The sequence below is a fragment of the Ammodytes marinus genome (genome assembly GCF_949987685.1).
Source record: "Ammodytes marinus genome assembly, chromosome: 15".
Classification (NCBI taxonomy): domain Eukaryota; kingdom Metazoa; phylum Chordata; class Actinopteri; order Uranoscopiformes; family Ammodytidae; genus Ammodytes; species Ammodytes marinus.
The window spans coordinates 26675783-26701849 of record NC_137219.1 but is presented as its reverse complement, the minus strand read 5'-3'; the positions used below and the strand labels follow the sequence as shown (position 1 = coordinate 26701849).

At 41.8% G+C, this 26067-nt stretch overlaps 1 protein-coding gene across 1 annotated transcript; it reads left to right on the top strand.

Annotated features, from left to right (window-relative positions):
* Nucleotides 1-531: 531 nt before the first annotated feature.
* LOC307262203 (leucine-rich repeat transmembrane protein FLRT2) lies at nucleotides 532-2513 on the top strand (the record flags this gene model as incomplete). The annotated part of the gene is made up of 1 exon (XM_080042990.1): nucleotides 532-2513. The coding sequence occupies one exon, from the start codon at nucleotides 532-534 to the stop codon at nucleotides 2497-2499; it is 1968 nt and encodes a 655-aa protein (XP_079899116.1). The 3' UTR covers nucleotides 2500-2513.
* Nucleotides 2514-26067: the final 23554 nt, after the last annotated feature.

Below are 26067 nucleotides of genomic sequence, written 5' to 3'. Positions count from 1 at the left end.
TGATGTATCAAATCTGCCCTGCTTTCCCAAATTAAAATTAAAATAAATCCTTCCAGTGTAAAGCATAGATCTTGAAAGAAAAAAAAGTAAACAATCTTCTTATTTTGCAACAGGTTCCTGTGTCCACAAATCAAGTCCAAGGAAGCTGCAGTGTGTGACTTGAAAAGGAAAGGAGACGAGGACAATCAATGACCAGCCTCCAGTGTGCTGTACATGGCTCTATCACTGATGAGAGGGAGCTCTACTCGGTGGAACAAGGGAAAGGAGGGCGAAAATGTGATAAGCCTTACTAATGTTTCCCTGCTCAATTATGGACAGTGGCTGGTGGATGAATTAAATTTCTTAAAGAGTCCATTGCTTTTGTATTGGGAAGTTTAGGACTACTAATTACCAAGGGATTACTCAAGACCTTCCTCTGCACTGGACTGGACATGGTGGCGCTCAAAAGGCCATTAGGCAAACTCTAATGACTGGTTTGTTGGATTTTCCAAATCCTAATTTCTTTCTGTTTGTTTCTCTGATCCGCTTGAAATGGAGATACAGTGTCGTTTATGGAGTAAGGACTTTATAAGGCCGTGGATACCTATACTGTTAGGCCTTCACCTCCAGTTCTCCAGGGCGTCCAACTGTCCTGAGGAATGCCGCTGCGATCGCACCTTTGTTTACTGCAACGAGCGGAGCCTGACCTCAGTGCCTCTGGGAATTGGTGAGGGTTATAAAACTCTCTATCTCCACAACAACCAAATCAATAATGCTGGCTTTCCCTTGGAGCTCCACCATGTGTCTTCTGTGGAAACCGTTTATCTCTATGGCAACCAGCTAGATGAGTTCCCCATCAATCTTCCCAAAAATGTAAGGGTGCTCCATCTGCAAGAAAACAACATTCAGACCATCTCCAGAGCGGCTCTGGCTCAGCTGCTTTGGCTGGAGGAGCTGCATTTGGATGATAACTCCATCTCTACTGTAGGGGTGGAGGAAGGGGCCTTCCGCGGGGCTGTGAGCCTGATGATGCTCTTCCTCACCAAAAACCACCTGAGCAGCGTACCCATTGGTCTTCCAGATGACTTAAAAGAGTTGCGATTGGATGAGAACCGGATTGCAGTCATCGCAGAGGAAGCCTTTAGGAATGTCACTCGCTTGCAGCGCCTCCTGATGGACGGGAACCTGTTGACTGATGAAGGGATTGCTCCAGGGACCTTCCAGGACCTAGTCACCTTGAGGGAGCTGTCCCTGGCCCGCAACTCGCTCACGTACCCTCCCCCGTTCCTCCCGGTGGAGGTGCTCATCAAGTTAAACTTTCAGGAAAATCAGATGAACCGGATCCCCGTTGCAGCGTTTGCGGGGTTGCACAAGCTAGAGAAGCTAGATATTTCCAATAACCAGCTCCAGTCGTTGACACAGGGGGTCTTTGACGACCTGGTCAGTCTAAGACAGCTTACCGTTCGAAACAACATTTGGCTATGTGACTGCAGCATCAAATGGGTGGTGTCGTGGCTTAGATCTCTGCCGGCCTCCCTTAATGTGCGCGGCCTCATGTGCCATAAACCCGAACAGTTTCGGGGCATGGTCATCAGAGAGCTGAGTGCTGAGCTGGTCCAGTGTCCACAGAGCACGCCGCTGTCCTCCTCACCAGCCAACAATGCACTGATACCATCCTCTACAGGCTCCCCTTTGGTCACTCCACATGTTCCCTTCCCCACATTACCCACCATCTATCCCATCTATACAACCAGAGAGTTTGGGTTGAGGACTAAGCCACCTCGGGACTCACCAAAGGAGACTTTGCAGGTCACGTTCTCCATACTGAACGGCTCAGCTATCCACGTCAGCTGGTTGGCCGCCTTTCCCGTCACTGCCTACAAGGTAACTTGGGCTCGCATGGGCCCCAGTCTGACAGGGGAAACGGTCAGGGAGAGGATAGTGGGTGGGGATCACAGAGGGATCCGACTGGCAAATCTTCAGCCAAGGTCCATCTATCGGATTTGTGTCATTCCCTTGGATGCCTTTAATAACTACCGGCCCAAAGACGATACAGTGTGCACTGAGGCCATGACCACGGCAGCATCTTTCAGCCCTGACAGCAACAAAAGACCGCCGGGGCCCGAGCAGGCCACGCAACAGGAACCAAGTTCACCTTTCTTGCTGGCCGGGCTGATTGGCGGGGTTGTGATCGTAGTGCTTGTGTTGCTCCTCAGCATCTTCTGCTGGCACATGCACAAGAAGAGCCACTCAAAACCCTCCGTCAAGTGGAAATACAACCACGGCCGGAGAAAAGACCAATATTGCGAGGCAGGCACCAAGAAAGACAATTCCATCCTGGAAATGACTGAGACCAGCTTCCAGATTGTCTCTCTCAACAACGAGCTCATGGGAGATTTCCGCATTCAGCCTATTTACAGTCCAAATGGGGGCATGGGCTTCAGAGACTGCACCCTGGGGAACAACAGCACAGTCTACTGCAAGAACAATGTACAGGATGCAGAATTTTGTCGCACATGAGGATTTTTGGAGAACATCAGGAGCATTTTTACTGAAAACTACCCACACTTTAGTGGACATTGTACAGTCTTAAAATTATTTGAAACACCTATGTCCTCATGAAATGTAATTTATACAACTAACTGGCGATATCTTTTATATAACTATTTCATTTATAAGTTATTGGTTTCTGGAGTAGTGCTGTTTGAGTTCAGTGCACATAGACATGCACAATCAGTATTCATTTAGATTATCATTTATAGTGATATGAGTTATTGTATACTGTTTCCATACAGAATCCACACTGTAGCTGAAGTGCATCATAAGAGTGGGAAAACCAGCTTGTAGAATTATACATGAAGCTCACCACTGGAGGGCATAGTTTTCTGGAAACAATTCAGTCCATCACATTTTTTCTATTTTTACTAAAGACGTCACAGTAATACGCCACTACAATCAATCTATAGAGATGCAAATGATTAGATTCCTGTTGTGGGAAGATGACAGTTTTTATGCAAATGGTATCTTTCTGTTACAAAAAGAAATGTAAAGGTCACACTTTTTAAAGTTTCACAGAAAGTGGCAAGCTACAGTGCTTTTAACTGCTTTTCAAATGAATCCATTATCAAGTTAAGGGGTCAGTGCTTGCATTTAATTATGTGCGTCACAGAGGGAGCAGCAAAAAAGCACATATGCCATCTACCATATGTTTAACCCATTAAGAAGCAACTATTTTCCTTTGTTCTGCAACAAGTAAATGGTCAAACGGTAACACTTTACAATAAGGTACACACAATTGTAGTAGCTACTACATACCTACTACATAGATATGTGTTACCTACTACATAGGGTTTTTGTTTGTGCTACCTAACAGGTTTTTTTTTCTTTGTGTTACCTACTACATAGGTTTTTTTTGTGCTACCTAACACATAGAGTTTTTTTTGTGTTACCTACTACAGTTTTTTTTGTGCTACCTACTACATAGGGTTTTTTTTGTGCTACCTATGTGTTAGGTAGCACAAAAAAAAGCTATGTAGTAGGTAACACAAAAAAAACCCTATGTAGTAGGTAACACAAAACAAACCCTATGTAGTAGGCAACACAAAAAAAACCCTATGTGTTAGGTAGCACAAAAAAAACCTATGTAGTAGGTAACACAAAAAAAACCCTATGTGTTAGGTAGCACAAAAAAAACCTATGTGTTAGGTAGCACAAAAAAAAAACCTATGTAGTGGGTAACACATATCTATGTAGTAGGTATGTAGTAGCTACTACAATTGTGTGTACCTTATTGTAAAGTGTTACCGGTCAAACAGAATATATGTGCCTTGAATTTATCAGCTTACAATGTCTTTTGAACCCATTTTTTCTGCACAAAAGGTGTACTGTACATTCAGTTGAAGTGTTGTTGAGGAATCCTCTTGTTCTTGATTATGTATTTACCTCATTACACATTTAATTAAAAACATATCTCCAAAAGTGGACCTATTCCTCCTGATCTGTACGAGAATTATCACTGACTCCAACTACTATACAGTATCTCACAAAAGTGAGTACACCCCTAACATTTCTTCAAATATTTCATTATATCTTTCCATGCGACAACACTGAATAAATGACACTTTGATACAATGTCAAGTAGTCAGTGTACAGCTTGTATAACAGTGTAAATTTACTGTCCCGTCAAAATAACTCGACACACAGCCATTAATGTCTAAACTGCTGGCAACAAAAGTGAGTACACCCCTAAGAAAAAATTTCCAAATTGGGCCCAAAGTGTCAATATTTTGTTTTGCCATCATTATTTTCTAGCACTGCCTTAACCCTCTTGGGCATGGAGTTCACTAGAGCTTCACAGGTTGCAACTGGAACCCTCTTCCACCCATTCATGACGACATCAAGGAGCTGGTGGATATTAGAGTCCTTGCGCTCCTCCATCTCCCGTTTTAGGATGCCCCAAAGATGCTCCATAGGGTTTAGGTCTGGAGACATGCTTGGCCAGGCCATAACCTTTACCCTCAGCTTTTTTAGCAAGCCACTGGTCGTCTTGGAGGTGTGTTTGGGGTCGTTATCATGTTGCAATACTGCCCAGCGGCCCAGTTTATGAAGGGAGGGGATCATGCTCTGCTTCAGTATGTCACAGTACATGTTAGAATTCAATGAACTGTAGATCCCCAGTGCTGGCAGCACTCATGCAGCCCCAGACCATGACACTCCAACCACCATGCTTGACTCTAGGCAAGACACACTTGTCTTTGTACTCCTCACCTGGTTGCCGCTCCACACTCTTAACACCATCTGAACCAAATAAATGTATTTTGGTCTCATCAGACAACAGGACATGGTTGCAGTAATCCATGTCCGTAGTCTGTTTGTCTTCAGCAAACTTTTTGTGGGGTTTCTTGTGCATCATCCTTAGAATAGGCTTCCTTCTGGGATGACAGCCATGCAGACCAGTATGATGCAGAGTGCGGCGTATGGTCTGAGCACTGACAGGTTGACCCCCCCACCACTTCAAGCCCTTCAGCAATGCTGGCAGCACTCATACGTCTATTTTCCAAAGCCAACCTCTGTGTACGACACTGACCATGTGCACTCAACCTTCGTAAACTGGGCCGCAGGGTGGTATTGCAACATGATAACAACCCCAAACACTCCTCCAAGACGACCAGTGGCTTGCTAAAAAAGCTGAGGGTAAAGGTTATGGCCTGGCCAAGCATGTCTCCAGACCTAAACCCTATTGAGCATCTTTGGGGCATCCTCAAACGGAAGGTGGAGGAGCGCAAGGTCTTTAATATCCACCAGCTCTGTGATGCTGTCATAAATGGGTGGAAGAGGGTTCCAGTTGCAACCTGTGAAGCTCTAGTGAACTACATGCCCAAGAGGGTTAAGGCAGTGCTGGAAAATAATGGTGGCCACACAAAATATTTACACTTTGGGCCCAATTTGTAAATGTTTTCTAAGGGGTGTACTCACTTTTGTTGCCAGCAGTTTAGACATTAATGGCTGTGTGTCGAGTTATTTTGAGGGGACAGTAAATTTACACTGTTATACAAGCTGTACACTGACTACTTTACATTGTATCAAAGTGTCATTTATTCAGTGTTTTCTCATGGAAAGATATAAAGAAAAATGTGAAGAAATGTGAGGGGTGTACTCACTTTTGTGAGATACTGTAAGTATGCTCATGTACACCAGCTGAGTGATAGTAGTAGAGGTCTGTTTGGATAGGGTAGGGTGCTAGGGTCCCTTGAGGATGACTACTGAAAGTCACAGATTGTACTTAAAAGTTTATTTAACACACCTCTATTAGAGCAGCCTCACTGTAGAATTGCATGCAGCTGTGGGTGTGCACGTGAGAACAGTTGCCAAGGCAGTCAAACAGCTTTTATTTGTGGTGTATTGGTTTATTTTGTAGTTGGATGAATAGTATTATTGACCTGTAAAGTGTTGAAAGTCACAGCTGTCATTGCTTAGGAACGCTACATCTGTGCGTTCTAAGGCTGTGAAATAGGCCTTTTCCATTGCAGTAACTTAATAACCGTAGTTAAACTTTACAATAAGGGTACATTAATTACTGTAACTGTTGTGCTAATGTAACACCCTGGTGCTCCCTCATTGATAGAAGCCACCCAGACACAAGGGCTTAATTAAATATCTCTTATTGTAGTTAAGAATCTCTATCATAAAAAGTATGTGTCAATTTGGCAAGTCAGGTTTGCTTTACAGGTTAATACATATGCTCATTTCATTTCATAGGCAGGAAAACAGTGACATAGATATAGGCTCTAGAGTCTACAACCAAACAGACTAAACACAACATTAGCACATCACAACAGTTCCCATTATTGAATATCAACACATTATCAAGTCCACCCTCAAATTCAATCCTAACACATATCTTACCTTCTCGCAGTATCCTAAATGGATCTGGCGTCACCAAGCTGCCCTCGGAGCCTGATCATACCAGTCCAGCTTGCTCTGATTACAACACAAGTTACATGTTACAAAACGTAATTTCACCCAATTCATCCAAATGCTTTATTTCACATTCTATTACTAAAGCGGTGAGTTTCAATCCTCTTCTCTCCTAACCCCCCAACCCCAACCATTAAATATATGGACACTGTTCGCAAAATGAGAGAATTTTATGTATCTGTAGTTTGGTATGACTTGCATTTTCCCGTATTGCATTTCAAGATCATAAAAAGTATAATAACTCTGGAAGATCTACATTTCTTTCAGAAAAAGATAACCCTCTTTCTTTTCTTCCCCTTTAATTAGAAAATGTATCATTAAAATGACAGCACAAGTATAAATGATGAATCGGTTGAGAGACAGAATATTGTTCTTCCTTGGGCCTCTGGGACAAAAGGATCGTATTACTCAGGCTCCTTCTTTGTCCTGTATAAAGTGGGTTCGACAGTATTTCATCTTACTGATGGCCACAGATATACGTATAGTTCTTGCCAGCAAAGCAGATATCAGATCTTTTTTAAATTGTCTTAACAGCAGGGCCGGAGTGCGACTCATTTTCAGCCCTGGAGTTTCTTGCCTCAGCCGGATCACAACTATACGACTATATTAAAATTATGTAATTAAAACCTTAGTATATTAGTCTGCAATAGCGCAATAGCACTGTACACCTAAGTAATTCAGTGTATTTTTCAAAAATATCATAAGACTACAGTTTTTTTACAATTCAGTGCAAATAAATGTTGCTTCACCATTTTGGCTAGATTCATTTTTCCTTTGAACTATTATTCACTATGGGGGCGCCTTTAGCTCAGTTGGTAAGGCGTCCCCTCCATGGGCTTCGGCCAGCAGCGGACCCGGGTTCGATTCCAGCCCGCGGTCGTCCTCTGCATGTCACTCCCCTCTCTGCCACATTTCAACTCTGTCTCTTCACTATCAATAAAGCATAAAAATGCCAAAAAATAAATATATAGGGGAGAACGGGGAAATCTGAGGCATCGGGTAATGTGAGCCACCCCCTGTATCTAGGCAACGGAAAACATTTGTGGTCATGTGAGATATATGTTTTCAAGCCCCTCTCATTTCCCCATGGCCCTGAAAGAGAGGACCTCATGGTGCTGTGGTAAGCATGTTCTTTTCACCAAAATAGGTATTTTGCATGTAAAAGTAAATGTTCTTGCTGTCAACTTAATCAACTGTTGTGCCAAAGCAAATGTATTCACGTAGAAACAATTCTATCATACATGTTGATGAACTACCAACATATGAAACCATGTGATGCTGATAACTGAAGATTAGCCTGAAATGCTAAGAGAGGTAGTTTTTTCTCAAATTGTGGTGGTGGGGGAAAGTGAGGCAAATGCTGTGGGGGAAAGTGAGCCACTGTCTCACTTTCCCCCACCATGAGGCACAAGTTAAGTTTAGTCTTAAACATATGTTTATGTAATATTACATAACATATGTTTTGTTTTAATGTCATACACATTGTAGAAAAGCCATTATGCCAAGGAAGACGACCTGGGGCAACCACACGGAAAGAGCACCTTCTCATCTTTCCCTGTAACCTTCAGGGCTGGAATGTAGAGTAGGCTTAGTTGTAGAGTGACAGGCTGATGTTATAATCCAGTTGGGTCTTCTCCTGTGTTCTGAGTCCCAGGCTGTTCTCGCTGGTTCTGATTTTCCTATGCTTTGACCCCCAGACACTAGCTGGCTCTAAGGGTCCTGTGTTCTGACCCCCAGACTGTGTTCTAATCTAACTGGTTCTATCTTTCATTTGAATCTTATTAAAACCTTTTGAATTATAATATGTTGTATTTGATTTTGTTCAGAGTTACTTTCAAGTATTTAGAAAATTTGCTTTGCTTAATTGACCAAACCGCATCATTCTTTTACTAGTCCGACATTAGTTCTGGAATGTGTGGCTAGCTTTCAGGATTCTTAATGTTACAATATGTGTTGTTATGGTAGTTTCAGAGTGGAAAAAGTAAGTGGATCAGTTTACCCCACAGCTGGGGTAAAGTGAGCCACATGACGACTTTTTTTAAAACAATCATATTTTCACTGCCCTTTGTCTTGAAAAAATTCTGCTAATGCCCATTTCTAGGAAACATCCTGAATTAATGGGAAATGTGTAAATTTGAGTGATGAGTCATTTTAGCTCCCTTAGAGGGGAGCAAATGTAAAAAGTGGCTCAGATTACCCCGTTCTCCCCTATATATATTTTTTTTTTAAGATATTTGTTGGGCATTTTTATGCTTTATTGATAGTGCAGAGAGACAGAGGTGAAATGGGGCAGAGAGGGGAGTGACATGCAGAGAACGACCGCGGGTGGGAATCGAACCCGGGTCTGCAGCTGGGCCCGGCCCGGGAGGGGGACGCCTTACCAACTGAGCTAAAGGCGCCCCCCCCAAAAAAATATATATCTTTAACTATTATTCACTAGCCGGGCTCCGCCCGCCTACCTACTTCCGCTCAAATTTAATTTCCCCTTCAGTAGTCAGTCTGGGTCAGCAATATATTCATGCGTTCCTGCTCAAACAGATTTCTACTGGTCCAATCAGCGAACAGAGGGAGTGGCTGAGAACGATGACATCGAGGTTGTGCGCCAGTTTCAGTTGTAGTCACAGGAAGGATACGAGAGAAGCTATTCAGTCTGTTGTGGCAACGCTGTTGTTTGTAAGGAACAAAGAACGCTATGTGTCGAGAAAAAAGGCACAGCACACCAACAGCAAAACCTCATCCCAACTGTGAAATATGGTGGAGGGGGCATCATGGTTTGGAGCTGCCTTGCTGCCTCAAGGCAGATTGCTGTCACTGATGGAAACATTAATTTCCAAGTTAATCAAGACATTTCGCAGGAAAATGAAAGACCATCATTCCGCTAACTGAAGCTCAACAGAGGATGGGTGATGTAACCGGACAACGACCCAAAACATAGAAGTAAATCAACAACAGAATGATGCTCTCTTTCAGTCCAAAAACATTATTCAAATTTAGAAAATGACCTATGGATCACATCAGGGGCAGGTTTCTATCAGTGAATTACATGGACAGGGAATCCCCTTGGATAAGATCAGGAAAAAAAACTCCTGCCTAAATGGATGTTTTGCAGAGAAATGTAATTTCCCATGTTGAGCTGGTCGAATGTAAAGGAAAACACCTCCGTTTATAAATACTACAGGTATTACATTATCAAAACTGATGCACTTTCCCCAAAGGAAGGGGTATCCAGTCTGTATAATGCTGTAAATAATTTTAAACCAATAACAATGCTAGACTAAAGCAAGTAGCTTTTCCTCTAATTTATACTTGATAGAAAAGCCCTCTGGTTCTCAGGAACAGTTAACTTCCATTTCTCCTGGTCATTACTGTGGTCAGCCTGCATTAAATTGCATTAGAGAGCCACTAACAGCCCCCGTTCCCTCTTTACAGACAAACACAAATCTACTCCACACTGCTCCACACACACAGTATTGATCTCTGAAGCACCAGTGGATTATGAAAAATGGGTAGCAGTCTTAATGACACTTCACCTGAGATAGACTGCCTCTTCCCACTGCTTTGCTAGTGGGGTGAAAATGCGTGCACAGGGAAATCAGTGCTAAAATGGTGTCTTGGTCTGTCCCCTATATCTTCTCGCATTGATTACCGTTGAAACACAGAGATAAATTAATAATTTATGCTTGAAATGATGAATGGATTGCGAAGTGGAGGGTCATATGAAGGTGGTACATCGTGGCTCACAGGACAGTCGTGCACATCAAAGTTAGAGTCCATTTGTATAAATATGACATTACATAAAAAATACTAATGGAATCAAATATATTTTGTTGCTAATCTTTGACATACCCCATACTCTAATTACCACTAAGGCCACATCCCCCAACTATTTACTATATTGAAAATAATTAATTTTTTGTGTTCTTTTTTTAATAAATAACAAATACTTCTAATAATTAAACTGGCATTTAAAGTTAATGTTAATTTTTGGTAGTTTTGAGTCGGTTTGAAGTTGTCTAAGAGACTAATGGAAAAAAAGCAGAAAAAAATATTGATGTATGATGATTTAAAAGCACTTTTTTGTGACAGTGGATATTTTTGCCTCGGATAAAAATTTGAAGGGGGCACAAGGGTTAACATGCTCAACCCATATTTTACCTGAGATAATGCTTCTCGTGAGTCAACAGAGGTGCCTGCTGCTCCCAATCAGAATCCTGTGCCTGTCTCTGCATGGCTGACCTTCTCTCCAGCTCCTGTGGATGGTAACGATGAAGATAGTCATGACCTGCGTGATGCCGGTCGACAGAGTGCCAGGTTACTCAATTCAGAGGTAATGCCTGACGTGTCCGCACTTCTTTCCCACCTACCTGGAGAACAGAATACCACAAAGGCTTGAGGCCCAGGCAGGATTGTGACAAACAACCAACGATTAATGAGGTGGGCATTGATCGCACAGAACTACAACCTGGACATAAAACATAAGATAGGCTGTGATAATGTAGTGGCAGATGCCCTTTCAAGGGTTTGATATCGGTTTGTAAGGTGTACGGTGTATATGGCTGCTACAGCTTGCAAAGAGGTGGGGGTTGCTGTTGGTTTTGTGTGGGGGTGTTACATTCCACAGAGGAATGTGTTCTAATGGGCTTTTGTAGATGCTTTTAGGCCACATGACTCCTGTTTTTGATCTGGTACTACGTAACCTGTATTTTTGCTGATACAGGTAATGTATGATCAGGAAGAAATGGACTGTTTCACAAACATTTGAATGGAAAAGGGATTCATTTCAACTATGAGTCATTAGAGGAATGAAAGGGGGTCTCTGCAGCAGGATGCCTGGAGAGGAAGAGAAGAAAGGTGGGTGAACATTACATCCTTGGCAATTTAATCTGGCCGTCTGAAGCCATGCCTCAGCTCACAGTAGCTAAATCATAAGCAAAACAGCCGGATGAGAGGGGAGGAGAGTTTACCGCTTTGCTGTGGGATTTATGTTAGTTTGATGTTAAAGACATGCTCCTGTTATTGCACACCGTTAAGTGATATGACAACACTATCAGTGTGTAGAACCTGAATCCTGTATAAATGTGTTTTTATTAAAAAGGACAATAGTTCAGCAACAAACTACATCATGGAAAATAATCCTTCAACGAATAATTCAAAATATAACTGAGAAACACAGAGAGTACGCTTAAATGCAAGTCCATCAACTATACACTACTTTGAAGAACTCTCCCATTGATGTGACACAGCAGTGTTTGTGTTGTGATACATTTGAAGAATATAGCAAGAAAATAAAAGGACACAAACAGTTGGAAAGGAGGCCATGACTAACGCAATTAATGATCCTATGTAGTCTGATGTCTCCCACATAAGAAGGCAGGATGCCAAGTTCTAACCAGCCTGCCCGATTTCCTATGTAAATAAAAAGATGTAAGTGAGGAACTTTCAATTATTTCTGAAACAGTCTCCCTTTTCCTCTGATGATCATAAATGACATGTAACAGCAAACAAGACCATCAGTTCAAAAATTACTGTTTTTATAGTTTTTCTTCTTCTTCTTCTTCTTCTTTGTCATGGGTATACGCTCACCCAGGAACTAGAGCTGCCGTAGTCAAAACACTACTGGTTTTGTCCAAATTGTGTGCAAGAAGGCACACAAACTGAAAGTACCCGAAACACCATCTTTTTTGAAAAACTACTAAAAGATCAATCAAACATTGTCCTCCTCAAGACAACTGACTCAATACTATGTTATAATTCTCTTCCCTACCATAGTGCTGTAGAAACCTAAATGAGGCTTAAGGGAATAAAAAAAAAGATCCAGTGAAAAATATGATTACTATGTCATACAAGCTCTCGAGGGGTCAACTCAGCGCCGAGTTTGCGCTTTTTCTGTGTCAAACTCCCAGCGCATGCATACATTCATGCCTCCATCTGCATGCAAAACAGCCACTTCAATGCTGCTGTGACCTTTTTAGTTTTCCCCAAGGCCCACAGGGGGAAGCACCCAAAAGGCATAACCTGCAGATTAATCTCAATACTTCCTTGACACAGAGCTTTATTATCAGCAAAAAAAAGGTGAATAGAATAGTGTTCCTGCAAGACTACCGATCGAATTTAGTTTCCTCCCATCCATGAAATGTGCACATTTGCCATCAAAGTGAGGAGATAGCTCAGTTCTGCTTCCTGCTCTATCCCTGATAAAAACATGTCACTCATCTTCAGTGTCCTGTGCGTGGTTGTTTGACTGCAAGAAATGTCAATAACTTCAAGAAACATTCCATTAAGCCCCAGGGCATTTTATAGGAATTTAAATTAAATGTACCTAAGTTGACATTTCTTTTTAGTTTCCCTCAGCATGTCATCCGTGGCTCCAACTTCAATAGTACATCATAACCTTGTTAAAACGTGACGGTGGGTGTGTGTGTGTGTGTGTGTGTGTGTGGACCAAAGCCTGTGGCCTTACACTGCTCATCTCATTTACATGGAGAGAAGGTCAACTGCAGGCTCGTCTTGCTAGACGCTCGGCGCCTCTGTGGAATATTTTAATGTTTGACACTTCATTACCCTCAGAGGACAATCGGTAATTGTGTTATTTTGCAAAAAAACAGTCCCATTATTGTGAACAGTGAATTAGGAAAACTGGAGAGAGAGTTATTTGCTCTCTCCAAATACTTTCCCCCTGGGTTTAAGCCAGCAATCATTTAAAGAGGACCTATTAAACTACTTTTCAGGTCTTACCCTGCGTTCCAAATCACATACTTTTTCTTTTTACTACACTACATACTAAAGTACAGAAGAGTTTTAGGACCACAGGAGAGAAAAAGAAAATCAGTGGGGTATATGGGTATTTCTCACATACTCAAAGTTCTCAGTGACTCTTGTGAGCTCTTGTTTAGCTGTTCTCGCAGCTTGTTCTCGAGAAAACCTCTGGGCTGAACTTTCTTCTCGCAGCTTGTCCGAGAACTATGGTGTGATTGGTCAGTCTGAAGTCAATGAGGAAAGCGAAGTGCCAGTTTGAAAGAAATAAGGAAAATCAGTTACCATGGTAACACCGCGTGACGTGTGCCGCGGTGAGGAGTTTGGCACTTGAGTTCTCGTGAAGTATGAAATGTCAAGACCAGAAAGAACTTCTCGCCGCTCTGTCAGCGAGAACTTTGTTCTTTCTTCTCGCGGAGTATGTAACAGCCTTCAATCTTTTCCCGGCATACTAAATAGTATGGAAGTATGGGGATTGGAACGCAGGGTTAGTTTTGGATTCTAGACTCCCATAGAGCAGCTTGATATGATTAACTACACCGCCTGGATTTAACTAAGCAAATAGGTAAGAGCCCTCCATTGGATTAAAACTGCAGTGATTAATGTTTCATTTGGCAACAAATAATTTAACCCGACTATTTATACAAATAGCGTCTTATTTCTTAAACAACCATGTCGGAAGAAATACAGTGCATCCGGAAGGTATTCACAGCGCTTCACATTTTCCACATGTTATTGTGTTACAGCCTTATTTGAAAATGGATTAAATTACTTTTTTCCCCCTCAAGATTCTACAGACAATACCCCATAATGACACTGTGAAAGAAGTGTGTTTGAAATCTTTGCAAATGTGTTAAAACAATAAAACAAAACAAAAATCACATGTACATAAGTATTCACAGGCCACCTTTGCCATGACACTCAATATTGAGCTAAGGTGCGTCCTGTATCCACAGATCATCCTTGAGATGTTTCTACAACTTGATTGGAGTCCACCTGTGGTAAATTCAGTTGATTGGACATGATTTGGAAAGGCACCAGGCACACTAAATACATGACTGAATATGCAACATGTCAGGTCTAGGGCTGGCCCGAATGCCATTTTTCAGGCTTCGAATATTCGTTGGTTTTTCCGAGCGAATATTCGTTCCAGAAAAACACACCATCAAAAACAACATTAAAAAAACAAACAAAAAAAAACGTTAATAATCCCTATATACTCCCTGGAACCGATTTTGACAGTATCTGCATATTTTGTTGAAGATTTACGTGCTCGGAGGTGAAGTAATGGATGCGCTACGACACTTAGTGATGTAATATCCTCCTAAATGAGCAATACTACTACTACTACTACTACAATATTACTAACTTTTATATCCAAATATAAAATTATTTGATGACATTATATTGCAGTACTAGCTTCTTGCAAAAAAAATTGTTGGAAAAAATAAAATAAATAAATAAATAAAATAAAACGAAGCTCCGAATACTAATTTTCCGAACGAGTATTCGAATATTCGAATAATTCGGGCCAGCCCTAGTCAGGTCATGGGATTTTAGAAATACTTCATGAGTCCAATTATACTAACTGCAACGCCATCTCCAAGAAAAACTAATTTCTAAATAACTATTAACATGTTAATTGCTCCGGTTGGTATATTGAAAACCCTCTTCTCCATTTGGATGTGACTGAGAGATTCAAACATCGAAAAAGTAAAAAGCTCTGTCTTTGTAGTAGAGTACATTTCAAATCAATCTAATCCGTCCCAAGATTATCTGAGGGGCACTTTACACGGTGAAAACGTGACCGTTTTCCCGTTTTTGGTTTAAAAAACCCCGTTCAGACACAATTTCTCTGACATCTTCACTCGTAGACATGTTTTCAGAGGAAACGGGACGAAATCGCTGTAGTAGCAGTGTAGCAGCCATGCCAAGCCAATAGTCAGCGGTGACACAGCCTAGTAGATAGCTCTCCCGGTACAATTTGATGCATAAAACCTTACTGTAACCGAAAAGTAATGCCATTAACGTTCATAAAGCGGTTGGTCTAACCTTGGGATTACAAGTATTGTAAATTACAAGCTTTCTGTCCTCTTATTTCACCGCATTGAACTCGTGAAAACAGAAGACATGCTGAGTTGTGAGTGGCTACTTTACTGTTAGGCATACTTCAAAATAAAAGTCGACTCACGTTTGTCCAGTGAAATGCTGTTAATGTTTAGCCAGTGAAATGCTTTTACTGTGAAGCCGTAGCCTTGATGCTCCTTTTGTTGAACAGTAACTTAACCGCTGCACGCTGAACTATGGATAGTGTTTTTTTAATGTATGAGAGCCGTGTCCCTGGCATATAGAAGCTACACACGTTTATTTTGCTTGAAAAACCGGCAGATCACAAATCTTTCCCCAGAAAAAGTGTCGGGTGGTCTCAATAACTTACTAATCGCTTAGACTAAATTGGCGAGTGTTATATTTGAGCCCTGCACGACACTCTCCGCTGATCACAGTGATGGTGCCGCGGAGACACCTTGCATGTTATGTTGTCTTCTAACTTTATAACTCGCGTGTGGGTATTTTGACAGCAAATGTTATAGACTACGCATACGTGAAGTGGAGCCGTGACGTCAGCGTTACCAGGGAAAATGGTTTCGGTGTTTACAAGAAACCAAAACCGTTGTGTTTTCCAAAAAATCCTCCATGGGAGTTGATCTCAAAAACTTGCGGTTTCATGCCTGCGTTTGCTGTTTTCATGTAAATGATATGGTGCAACCGCGAGAATATTTCTGCATTTGCACCGTTTCGTGTTGTCGTGTAAAGTGCCCCTGAGTGAACAAAGAGAGAGAAAAAACACACAGAGGAAGTGTGCGGCCCAATTCAGATCAAACAGCATTGAGAAAGTCATCTGAAAAGCTATTCGCGCTCCCCTAGCTCCCTGCTTTCTATTTCACAGCAGATTATCGCACCGATAAGGGGTGTGATCATTACAGAGCAACGCCAATGGCCCTGTTTGCTCAGGCCTCCTCTCCTTGGCAAAGGCAATCACTGATGAATATTTAAACGCTCTCACAAACAGAAATAGATTGTCAGGGTCATGTGAGGTGTCTGTCCCCCCCACCCCACCGTGGTGTTTCGATGGCCAAATTCAAGGGCGCTCAAAAGCTCATTAGAAGAACTGAAGGCTGACATGCTGATTTGATGCCAGCTCTAACAGGAGGCCATCAATTTTTCATGGAGGTGGATTTATAATGCGGGTATAACACTTCCAAGCAACAGAATCAACAGCTCTGTGGATGTCTATTTATTTATTTATTTTACAGAATTGAGTGATGACTTAGACAGCTCAGCTGGTCAACAAGCCTCTCTGAAAAACCCATTGTAACAAGCACAGTGGAATATATCAACATCTGCTGGATTGATTGGCACAACGTTTTGAGATGAGTTTTAATGCCCCTGTATTGATTATTGATAAAATAGTTGACAGTGCTATATAAATAGAATATCATGGAAAGTCCATTCAAAAAGTGAAACTTTCCTAGATTCATTACTTAAAGTGAAATATTTCAGGCCTTTTTTTTGATGATTGGTGATGATTTTGCATCAATTTGATGCAAAAGAAATAGGCGTTTTCTCACTTTTTTCCAATATTTTCCTCTATACTTCTTTGGAAATCAACTATTCCCCCAAGTTATGACATCAGTCAATAGGCCATTCTTTTGAACAAACAGTCGACTCACTCCACAGAAAAAATCATAAAAATCCAACCACAATCCATGGATCTGTGATGATTTCACTACTAGTTGGCGATTAACAGGCTCAGAACCTCAATAGAATTTTAGGCTACTCTAAAGATTCCAAAGGACAAAGGCCTACTACTCCAGCAGATATGTGAAAGCATTGTGCTTTGATGATACAAACATGAGCTTTGGCACACTGTTAGAGCATGCCCTAAGGAAGATTTTTTGCCAAAAAGCCATCACCATTTTATCCTATGGCACCAGTGGTGGCCACTTTCGACAGTTGTTATTTTACATGTAGCTTAGGTTCTAGACCACCTAGGATCTTGGCTATGGTGGCTAATCCTACATTTTCAAGGATCAAAACATGCTGGAAACTACTTAAGTACATATACCTTGCAATCAGGGAGCACAATTACAGTAAAACCATCGAATATTATTGGAATTTTACATATTTTCCCGAATTACAGAATTAGTCCATGAGTTGTGTTTAGACCGTATATGTTTACTTGTCTATATCTATTCAAGAGCCTGACCAATACATCGGTTTGACCTGTTTGAGCTGTGTAATTGCTATTGTAACAATGTAACCCACTCTGAGTAAACGGCTCTAGGTTCCTAAAGAGTGATATAATCTGTATCCACAAAAGAAATACCATGCAAGGTGTAGTTGCAAGCAGAAACTTTTATTCACACAGTGATATAAAACCCCATATACATTTGCCGGACAGGGATGGACTTGCCTGATGCAGTTACCGCTGCTCTCCCATGTGACATCTGACAAACATTTCTTGTGGGTTCCGCCTATAGTGGAGTGATGGTGCTAGAACTAGTTTATATTGTCCTCAAGTAGCATAGTCCATTGAGGGACCATGGCCAAACTATTGAAGGTGGTGGATCCTAATGAGCCAGAAAGATCAGCCTGTCCAATAACATGGAACAAATGTGTTGCAGAAATGTCCATCTAATTTAGCCATGGCACAAACCCCTACTCGACAAACTTTGTAGAGCTCTTTGCCCAAGAAGCCAAGTATCAAACTCAGTGTCTTACCTCTCTTTACAATAGCGTGAGAGACAAGAAAGCACAAACATATAATATAGACATTTGTCTCCTATATTGAGGTGTGCATGGAGAATCCCTTGTAGCACCAATGTGCAGTACCATGATGGAATAACTGGAAATGCATGTTAAGGGGCCTGTCCACTCCTTAAAAATAGAATACTGAGTTACATCCCAGACATGGATATTCACAAGCTAGGTCATAATGTGGCCCTCATGTACAATGTGGATTTTGGTGCTGCATTGTGGAATGCATGTGAGCATGATGCTGACAATAAGGCACTTAAATCTAGCTAGAGCTGCTAACATAATGAGGAAATAAGTGTTCAAAATGATGCAAGGCTTCAGTGGCAGGGGCACATGTACAAGCTAGAGTTAATACTTCTGGGACAATAGATCTCTGAAAGCCTCAAAAGTGACACATACCTGACATGCAGGTCACAGCCAGCAGCCTATATCTTCTCCTGCAGAAGAACTACACTGAGTACATCAATGAACTGGAGGAGGGAACCATCATACATCCCTAGACAGGTGCACTGAAAGAGCTGTGTGATGTCCCCAATTAACTTCTGGTCCATCACCTTGCAGTTGGAAATAGTTGATGAACTATGTTTGATCAATAAGAGAGGCCAACTTCCCACTCAATATTGATGCCCTGACCAAGATTGTGCCTTAGTTCATTGCTGTGGGACACAACCACACTGCCAGATGGATACCAGTCCACTTGCTTGACATGATTTCACTGAAAGATCATTCTGATGTTCATGGGAAGTTTTCTGAAAGGAAACTTTGCTGCGAAAAAGATGACGGCAGCTTCTCAGCCAATGCCATTGACTTGGCCCACAAGCAGAACATGCCTCTGTCAAAAGTGGCGGTGGTATTGTAGGCATGAAAGGGGAAACCTGCAGCAATGCTGGATGGTGTCTGGCCCGGAGATGGCACGTGTGGTTAGATAGTTTTAGGCCTCCCCTGAGAAGAGAAAGGAGACAGCTGGCACCCTGCGCAGACCAAACATGCACTGATGCTGTATGCACTTGATGGTGGGTCTGTTCTTGTTAACATGCTATGAGTTAGTTTAGTTAGTTTTATTTATTTGTCACATACATAATTGCATCGGGCAATGCATAGTGAAATTCTTATGTACCAGTCCGGCTGTAATTCCACTATATAAAGTGCAAGATTAAGATAATGATAAGGTGGTCACTGGGTGGTGGGCTAAGTGACAGTCTGGTTTAACAGTCTGATGGCCTGGGGAAAGAAACTCCTCCTCATCCTCTCCGTTTTCGCCCTTAGCAGACGGTAGCGTCTCCCTGAAGTTCAGCAGGGTAAACAGACTGTTGGGGTGGTTGAAATCACTAGATCTTTTTGGCTCTTTTTCTGCATGGTTTGATGTGAATGTCCTGCAGATTGGGGAGGCTGGTGGTTTTCTCAGCTGAGCGGACCACCCTTCTTAGAGCCAACTGATACTGCTTGGTGGCGCTCCCCATCCAGTTGGTGATGGTGCAGGTGTAGAAGTTCCTGAGCACACTGATTGGAGTTTAAAGTCTTAGTCGTCTGAGATATTAGAGATGCTGACGGGTTTTCTTCACAACGGTGTTGGTGTGACAGGACCATGACAGGTCCTGTGTGATGTGAACACCGAGGTATTTAAAGCTGTCCACCCTCTCCACCAGGGCTCTGTTTATTCTGAGAGGTTGGAAGCTCCTCTGCTGTTTCCTGAAGTCCACTATTAGCTCCTTGGTCTTGTCGACGTTCAGCTTGAGTTTATTCTCCTCACACTAGTCCACTAGATGTGGCCTGGTGCCGCTAATAAATGTTCTGATTACGCACAGAAAGTGTTCTCACCATACATCATGTCTCAGCTGTAGCATGTCAGCAGAGTTGATGACGTGTGGGATGAATATTTCCCAAAAAGTCTTAAGGCCAGAACACACAGCAAGAGAGGGTAGGGAGTTAGAAAACACAATGAGCCATCCAGTGCCATTATTGAAAACTGGCCAAAGTTTTGCACTGAACTGTTCTCCTTCCTGGCAAATAGTGTGACAGCCCTCAACACTGAAAAACACCCCACTGCACCTAGGAGATGATGTGAAGGAAGGGTATACCAAGGTGTCAATACACACAGTTGAGACGGATGTGCCATTACTGGCAGTGAAAGCAGCCAAATCCCTCAACATAAATGAGTTCTGTGTTTCCTTTGGAGCTGGGAAGAGTCTTCAGTATTTAGAAGCTCAGGAGATGGTGAGGGCACTAGGTCCAGATCGATGTGTAGCCTGACCAGTGTTCAAAGCATTTACTGGTTGGGAGACCGTCATCTTTTGGTGGCAGGAACTAGAAGACAGGGTGGGATACATGGAGGAGCTTTGATGACATCAAGAGACCCTTCTTTGTCTGGTAAGGCGTCCCCCTCCCGGGCCGGGCCCAGCAGCAGACCCGGGTTCGATTCCCACCCGCGGTCGTTCTCTGCATGTCACTCCCCTCTCTGCCCCATTTCACCTCTGTCTCTCTGCACTATCAATAAAGCATAAAAATATCTTTTAAAAAAAGTAGTTTTGTACAAAGTTAAGCCCAACAGATATTAATTAAATTGTATATTTTGTTAGATAAAATCATGTTATGAATTTAGCAAATCATTACACGCATCTCTTTCCCATAACAATTCACCCTGGAAGATTAAACTATAGCCTAATCTGACATTGTTGGAAATGTGTGGATCTCACGGGACATAAACAATTCTCTCGAATAGACTATAGGCATTATTTCACTTGTCACACCATATTTTATATAGGCCTACATATAGTACAACAGGTAGGCCTACGCTAATACGTGATATTGCATACAGTACAAAGTTGGGCGAAACTGCTTTACAAAGACTACAACGACTGTGCCAATCATGATATGTGATAAGCGCGCGGGTGTGTTTGTGTGCCAGTTGCTGCAGCACATGCACGTCACGGGCTTTCTTCCTTCACAGTCGCTTTATTTGCGGCCGGTTGCCTCCCTTTTTTCCTCATGTCAGTCAAAATTCCGTGCTTATTAAGTGTGTCATCATATTCTGGAGCTATTTAGCATTCGCCATGTATGGTAGATTGTGGGATGAAACTGGGAGGTGAAGTGGGAGGACACGGGGTGGAGATCGTCTGCGCACAATTCACCGCAGGTGGGTATTAATAAAGGGAAGATTGCGTGCAACTGTGCGCCGCACAGTTTAATAAATCTTAATTTTTTCAGCACATTTTTGGCTTTCTGCGGACGCAATGTTTTAGGATGGTTTCTACGCACACCGTTATAAATGAGGCCCCAAGTGACTGGGAGTGGAAGTGGATGGGAACTTCACTGGGCCGCACTACCAGGATCGATACAGGCCTGTTGTGAACTCCTCTACAGTGACTGCAAAAAGGGGTGCAGTGGACAGTGCAATGCCCTCTGCCACTGTCATGGGCTGTCTTATCAGAAATAATTATAAATGTGTTAATTATTGTATAGTTATTGAATTCCCTGAATTCCAGATATATTTTCGTATGTAGTAAACAGCATGTTGTCAATAGTACTTCTGCATTCCTCATTCTTGTGAAAGTAGGATAAGGTCCATTTTAAATTTTCAATTGACGTTAATGCAAATGTATTTAGGGTGTTTCATACAAGTTTATGTGAGTAAAAGTTACTGCTTGCAACATACCTTGCATGGTACTGTAAAATATGTAAAATTCCACTAATATTTGATGGTTTTGCTATTATTTTGTTCACTGAATGCCAGATATATGTACTTTAGTAGTTTCCAGCATGTTTTGAGTAGTGCCACTGTCTTCCTCATCCTTAAAAATGTAGGATTAGCCACCATAACCAAGATCCTAGGTGGTCTAGAACCTAAGCTACATGTAAAATAACAACTGTCGAAAGTGGCCACCACTGGTGCCATAGGATAAAATGGTGATGGCTTTTTGGCAAAAAAATCTTCCTTAGGGCATGCTCTAACAGTGTGCCAAAGCTCATGTTTGTATCATCGAAGCACAATGCTTTCACATATCTGCTGAAGTAGTAGGCCTATGTCCTTTGGAATTTTGAGAGTAGAGTAGCCTAAAATTCTATTGAGGTTCTGAGCCTGTTGACCGCCAACTAGTAGTGAAATCATCACAGATCCATGGATTGTGGTTGGATTTTTATGATTTTTTCTGTGGAGTGAGTCTACTGTTTGTTAAAAAGAATGGCCTATTGACTGATGTCATAACTTGGGGGAATAGTTGATTTCCAAAGAAGTATAGTGGAAAATATTGGAAATTATGATGCAAAATCATGCAGAAATGTGTTTTACAAGTTATTTTTTCAGTGGATGTTGTCACCACATGTGTTCTGTGCATCTGGAATGCATTTATTGACGGCTTACCCAACCCACTGAGGATTTGAGGAACATTTTCATTATCCACAAAAAAAATGTGCGATATTTCCGGCAGAGCAGACCCTCCAAATAAAAAGTATATCAGGCCATGTCAGGTCCAATCCATTTTTGAGACTTTGGCCCCCCGACTATTAAGACTAACGATAATATCAAACCTGTTTGATAATGTCGGAACGTCAAGCTGAGAGGAAGACTGGCTGAAATCGGGTCGGAAGACCACCATACACCAAACGACTGAGATTACGGGCACGCGCCACAACTCCAGCAAGACTCCCGTGATTTCAGTCCGACATTGGAAGATTGTCTGCGACTGTCAAATCGCGTGAAAAGTCGTGTAGTGTAAGCCCAGAATTAGATGTTTCACCTGTCACAGATCCAGCTCTTTTTAAGTCTAACCTGGAAAACTTGTTTATTTGGAATTACTTTTAATATACAGTGGCACTGTGACACTCTCCTTTCTTCCTCCTGCTTTTATGTAACGTTTTCTGATTTGACTGATATGTTTTACTGTTACCTAAAATTCCCTATTGTTAAGGTAAGATTTGAACTAGTTAAAAGCCGTACCAGAAATACCAACCAGATTGTGTAGTCTATTTAAAAGAACTGAATGATCTATGGTGTCGAAGGCACATTTCAACCCGAAAATTAGCATAATATGTCCCCTTTGAGATACAAGCTGTTAAACAACTGCAGAAAAGGGATTATGTCACCTTGACAACATCCAGTCTTTATTGTTTTTAAAGCGTCTTGAGCGACAGTGCTGCGGCTTCCCACTCTCGCTGTTTGAGGATGAGGATGTATCCGGTTTGCAGTGGATTAGGCTGAGGCACCTTGTTTGTGTAATGTACTTTATTTTCCCTTTGAAAGCCTTCACCTGTGTCAGTCGCCATTAGTGCAACATTGTCAATCTTCCCCTCTCCCTCTAACTGCTCTCTGTCAGAGAGAAAGCGAGTGGATTTGGTGAGGCAGCAGGATGATAGTAACTTCAAGTGTATGTCACAGCTTTTGAGAGCTGATATGGGTTTATATAAAAAAAGAATGGGGCGACAGGTAGAGCCTTTGATCTACTCATAATCCCTGCTGTAAGGTCCTGGCTCTGGCATGTGACAAATAGTCAACTCTTAATCATGTCATCCGGGCAGTGTGATGGAAAAGCAGCTCTTTTCACCTTGAGCTGGTTGTCTTCATTATTCAGACAACATATTATCGTGTTTTTTTTTGGTGAAGCTTTCAAGAAGTGAATGTCAAAGCAATGAATCCACATAGAACCTGAAGGGTGCTATATAAAGTTCCCAATCCCTTCCATTTGAGAAGCATCTAAACATTTTTATCATCTAAGTTTTAGGGAGAGTGTGTTCCAACACTGGAACGAGTGTAAATTAAGAGTCACAGCAAAATTGCAAGTGTCAAATTGACTCTTGAGATTGACAAATTTAAAACTAGGAAAGTGTCCACTATTTTCGGTGATAACACTTTTGGTGTGTTAACAATTTTACGCTCAACTAGTTAATTCAACACTGGCCCATACTAGTGTTAATATTACTCTATACTACCATACTAAACTGGACTCAATGTATTAACACTTTCAGGTGTAGAACAAGAGAAAAAATACAAGGTTCATTTCTTATTGTTTTTTTGAATTTATGGTAAGAATTAAAGACTGTGAAAAAACAAGTGTCTTTTACTCTAAGCACAGAAAAGAGCAAAGCAGAGTCTAATCACTCGAGTGATGATTGTTGCCACAGGAACGAAGAAGGACAGCCACTGGCTAAGGAACTGATCAGGGGGAGGAAACCCCTTCAACATGGCCATTTTACCTGGACATGCATGAAGCATTGGGGACCAGGCCATCAATCAGTCCACCTGTCCTCATTGCCTGAAGCATGGGTAACCCCACCATGCTCTATAGCAATGTTCCACCTTATCCAGGCAATCTACTCACACCTGAAGACAATAAGCCAGGGGTTTTCAAAGTGTGAGAGAGTGAGCCCCCCCTCACAAAAAAAAATCTAAATCCCTGTGTTTTTTGAAAGATCTTTTAATTATTTTACAAATTTAAACATATTTATGAAACATTCAAAACATTTTTGTGCGTTTTTAAACACATTTTTTAATACATTTTAGCATCTTAACCCAGTGTTTTAATCCTGCTTCCTTTAAGCATGGATAGTAGTGACTGAGTGTGCAGCGGAGTAAGAAAGATAGGCAGACAGACTTGCCCAAATTATTGACAAGTTAAATGTCATTCACACACCCAGTGTTTTTTCGCTAGTGTCTCCAATGTCCTGTTGGAGGAAAATAGTAGCCAGTGGAGAACCAGACCCTCGTAGGGAGGTCCCCGGGAGATTTTTTTTCACCTTTTGAAAGTGAAATGCATGAATCTGGTAGCCTGGAAATCCTGACCCTGATATCTTGAACGATAGAGGGTCTGGCGACGATCAATAGTAATTTCCAACTCTAGGGGCGGCTCCTACTCGTGCATTTCAAATGCCACTGCACGCAGTTGGATAGCACTACAACCAATCAGAGCGATGCACAAGTGACGTAAGCCCCGTTCGTTTAGCGAACAGCTGTTAAACTGTTCAATTAAACGTTTGCCGTTGTCGGTCGGCAAAACAGAACATTCCACTTACTTGCTAGTGAAAGCTATGAGTCCCGTCTTCCAATTCGTTAAGGGTCGAGGCCAAAGCAGTCTCAAACTCACACAACATATCCGCAGCCATCTTTGATGTTTACTATCACAGCTTCGACGTCGCATGCACGTCACTGTCGTCATCCGGTTACGTCCTCCCCAGAGCACCATATAAAGGACTCTGGCGCGCCCATATTAGATAGAACCAATTGAAACGTTATACCAGATTTCTGGTATTCTTGATAAGCTTCAACGGAGGGTGTCCAGACCAACACGCGCAGCAAATTTAATTTGCCTGCGCCTAGTGGCAGGTCTGGGAATGCCAGGCTATGAATCTGGTGCACTTTGAGAGGAAAATTAAGAGGCTAAATATGAGGAATTTTGTGTGAACAAATAACACTGGGTCTGATGAATTAGAAGCTATTGACGAAAGACACATGGATTTTCCATAAAAATATTAATTTTAAATAAAGAAAATTATGCAGGGTCCTCTGGGTTGGGCTTGGTGCTCTTTTTCTTTAACGAGACCTATTTCTCTGTAATATAATGAATGCATTTAAATGCAGTGAGAGGAACGAAGCAGAAGAACTCTTGTCCAGCTATGCCGTGATCTTAATATAAAAAACACAAACTCAAAAAAAAAAAATATATATATATAAATTTAGTTTTTTTTTCACATATTCATCCGCGCCCCCCCCCCCCCCCCCCCCCCTGCCATAACACCCCCCCCCCCCAGTTTGAAAACCACTGCAATAAGCCATTAGTTCTCTGAGTTCTTTGTCACATATTGAGATTGTGCAAAGACAGTGTTTCCTCATATTGTAAGAATACAACTAATATTATTTTGAGAATAATAATATTTCCAATCCTGCTACCGGGGATTAAAAGTGATTTCAGTCAAATAAAAAGTAATTTTTTATCAGGTAAAATGGAATGGGTGTTAAGTAAATATAAACAACTATATGCCCTTATCACGTAGGCTAAATGTAATGTCATGCCTGATCACGTTAAAAACTGCACAGGTCACGACTAATACCGC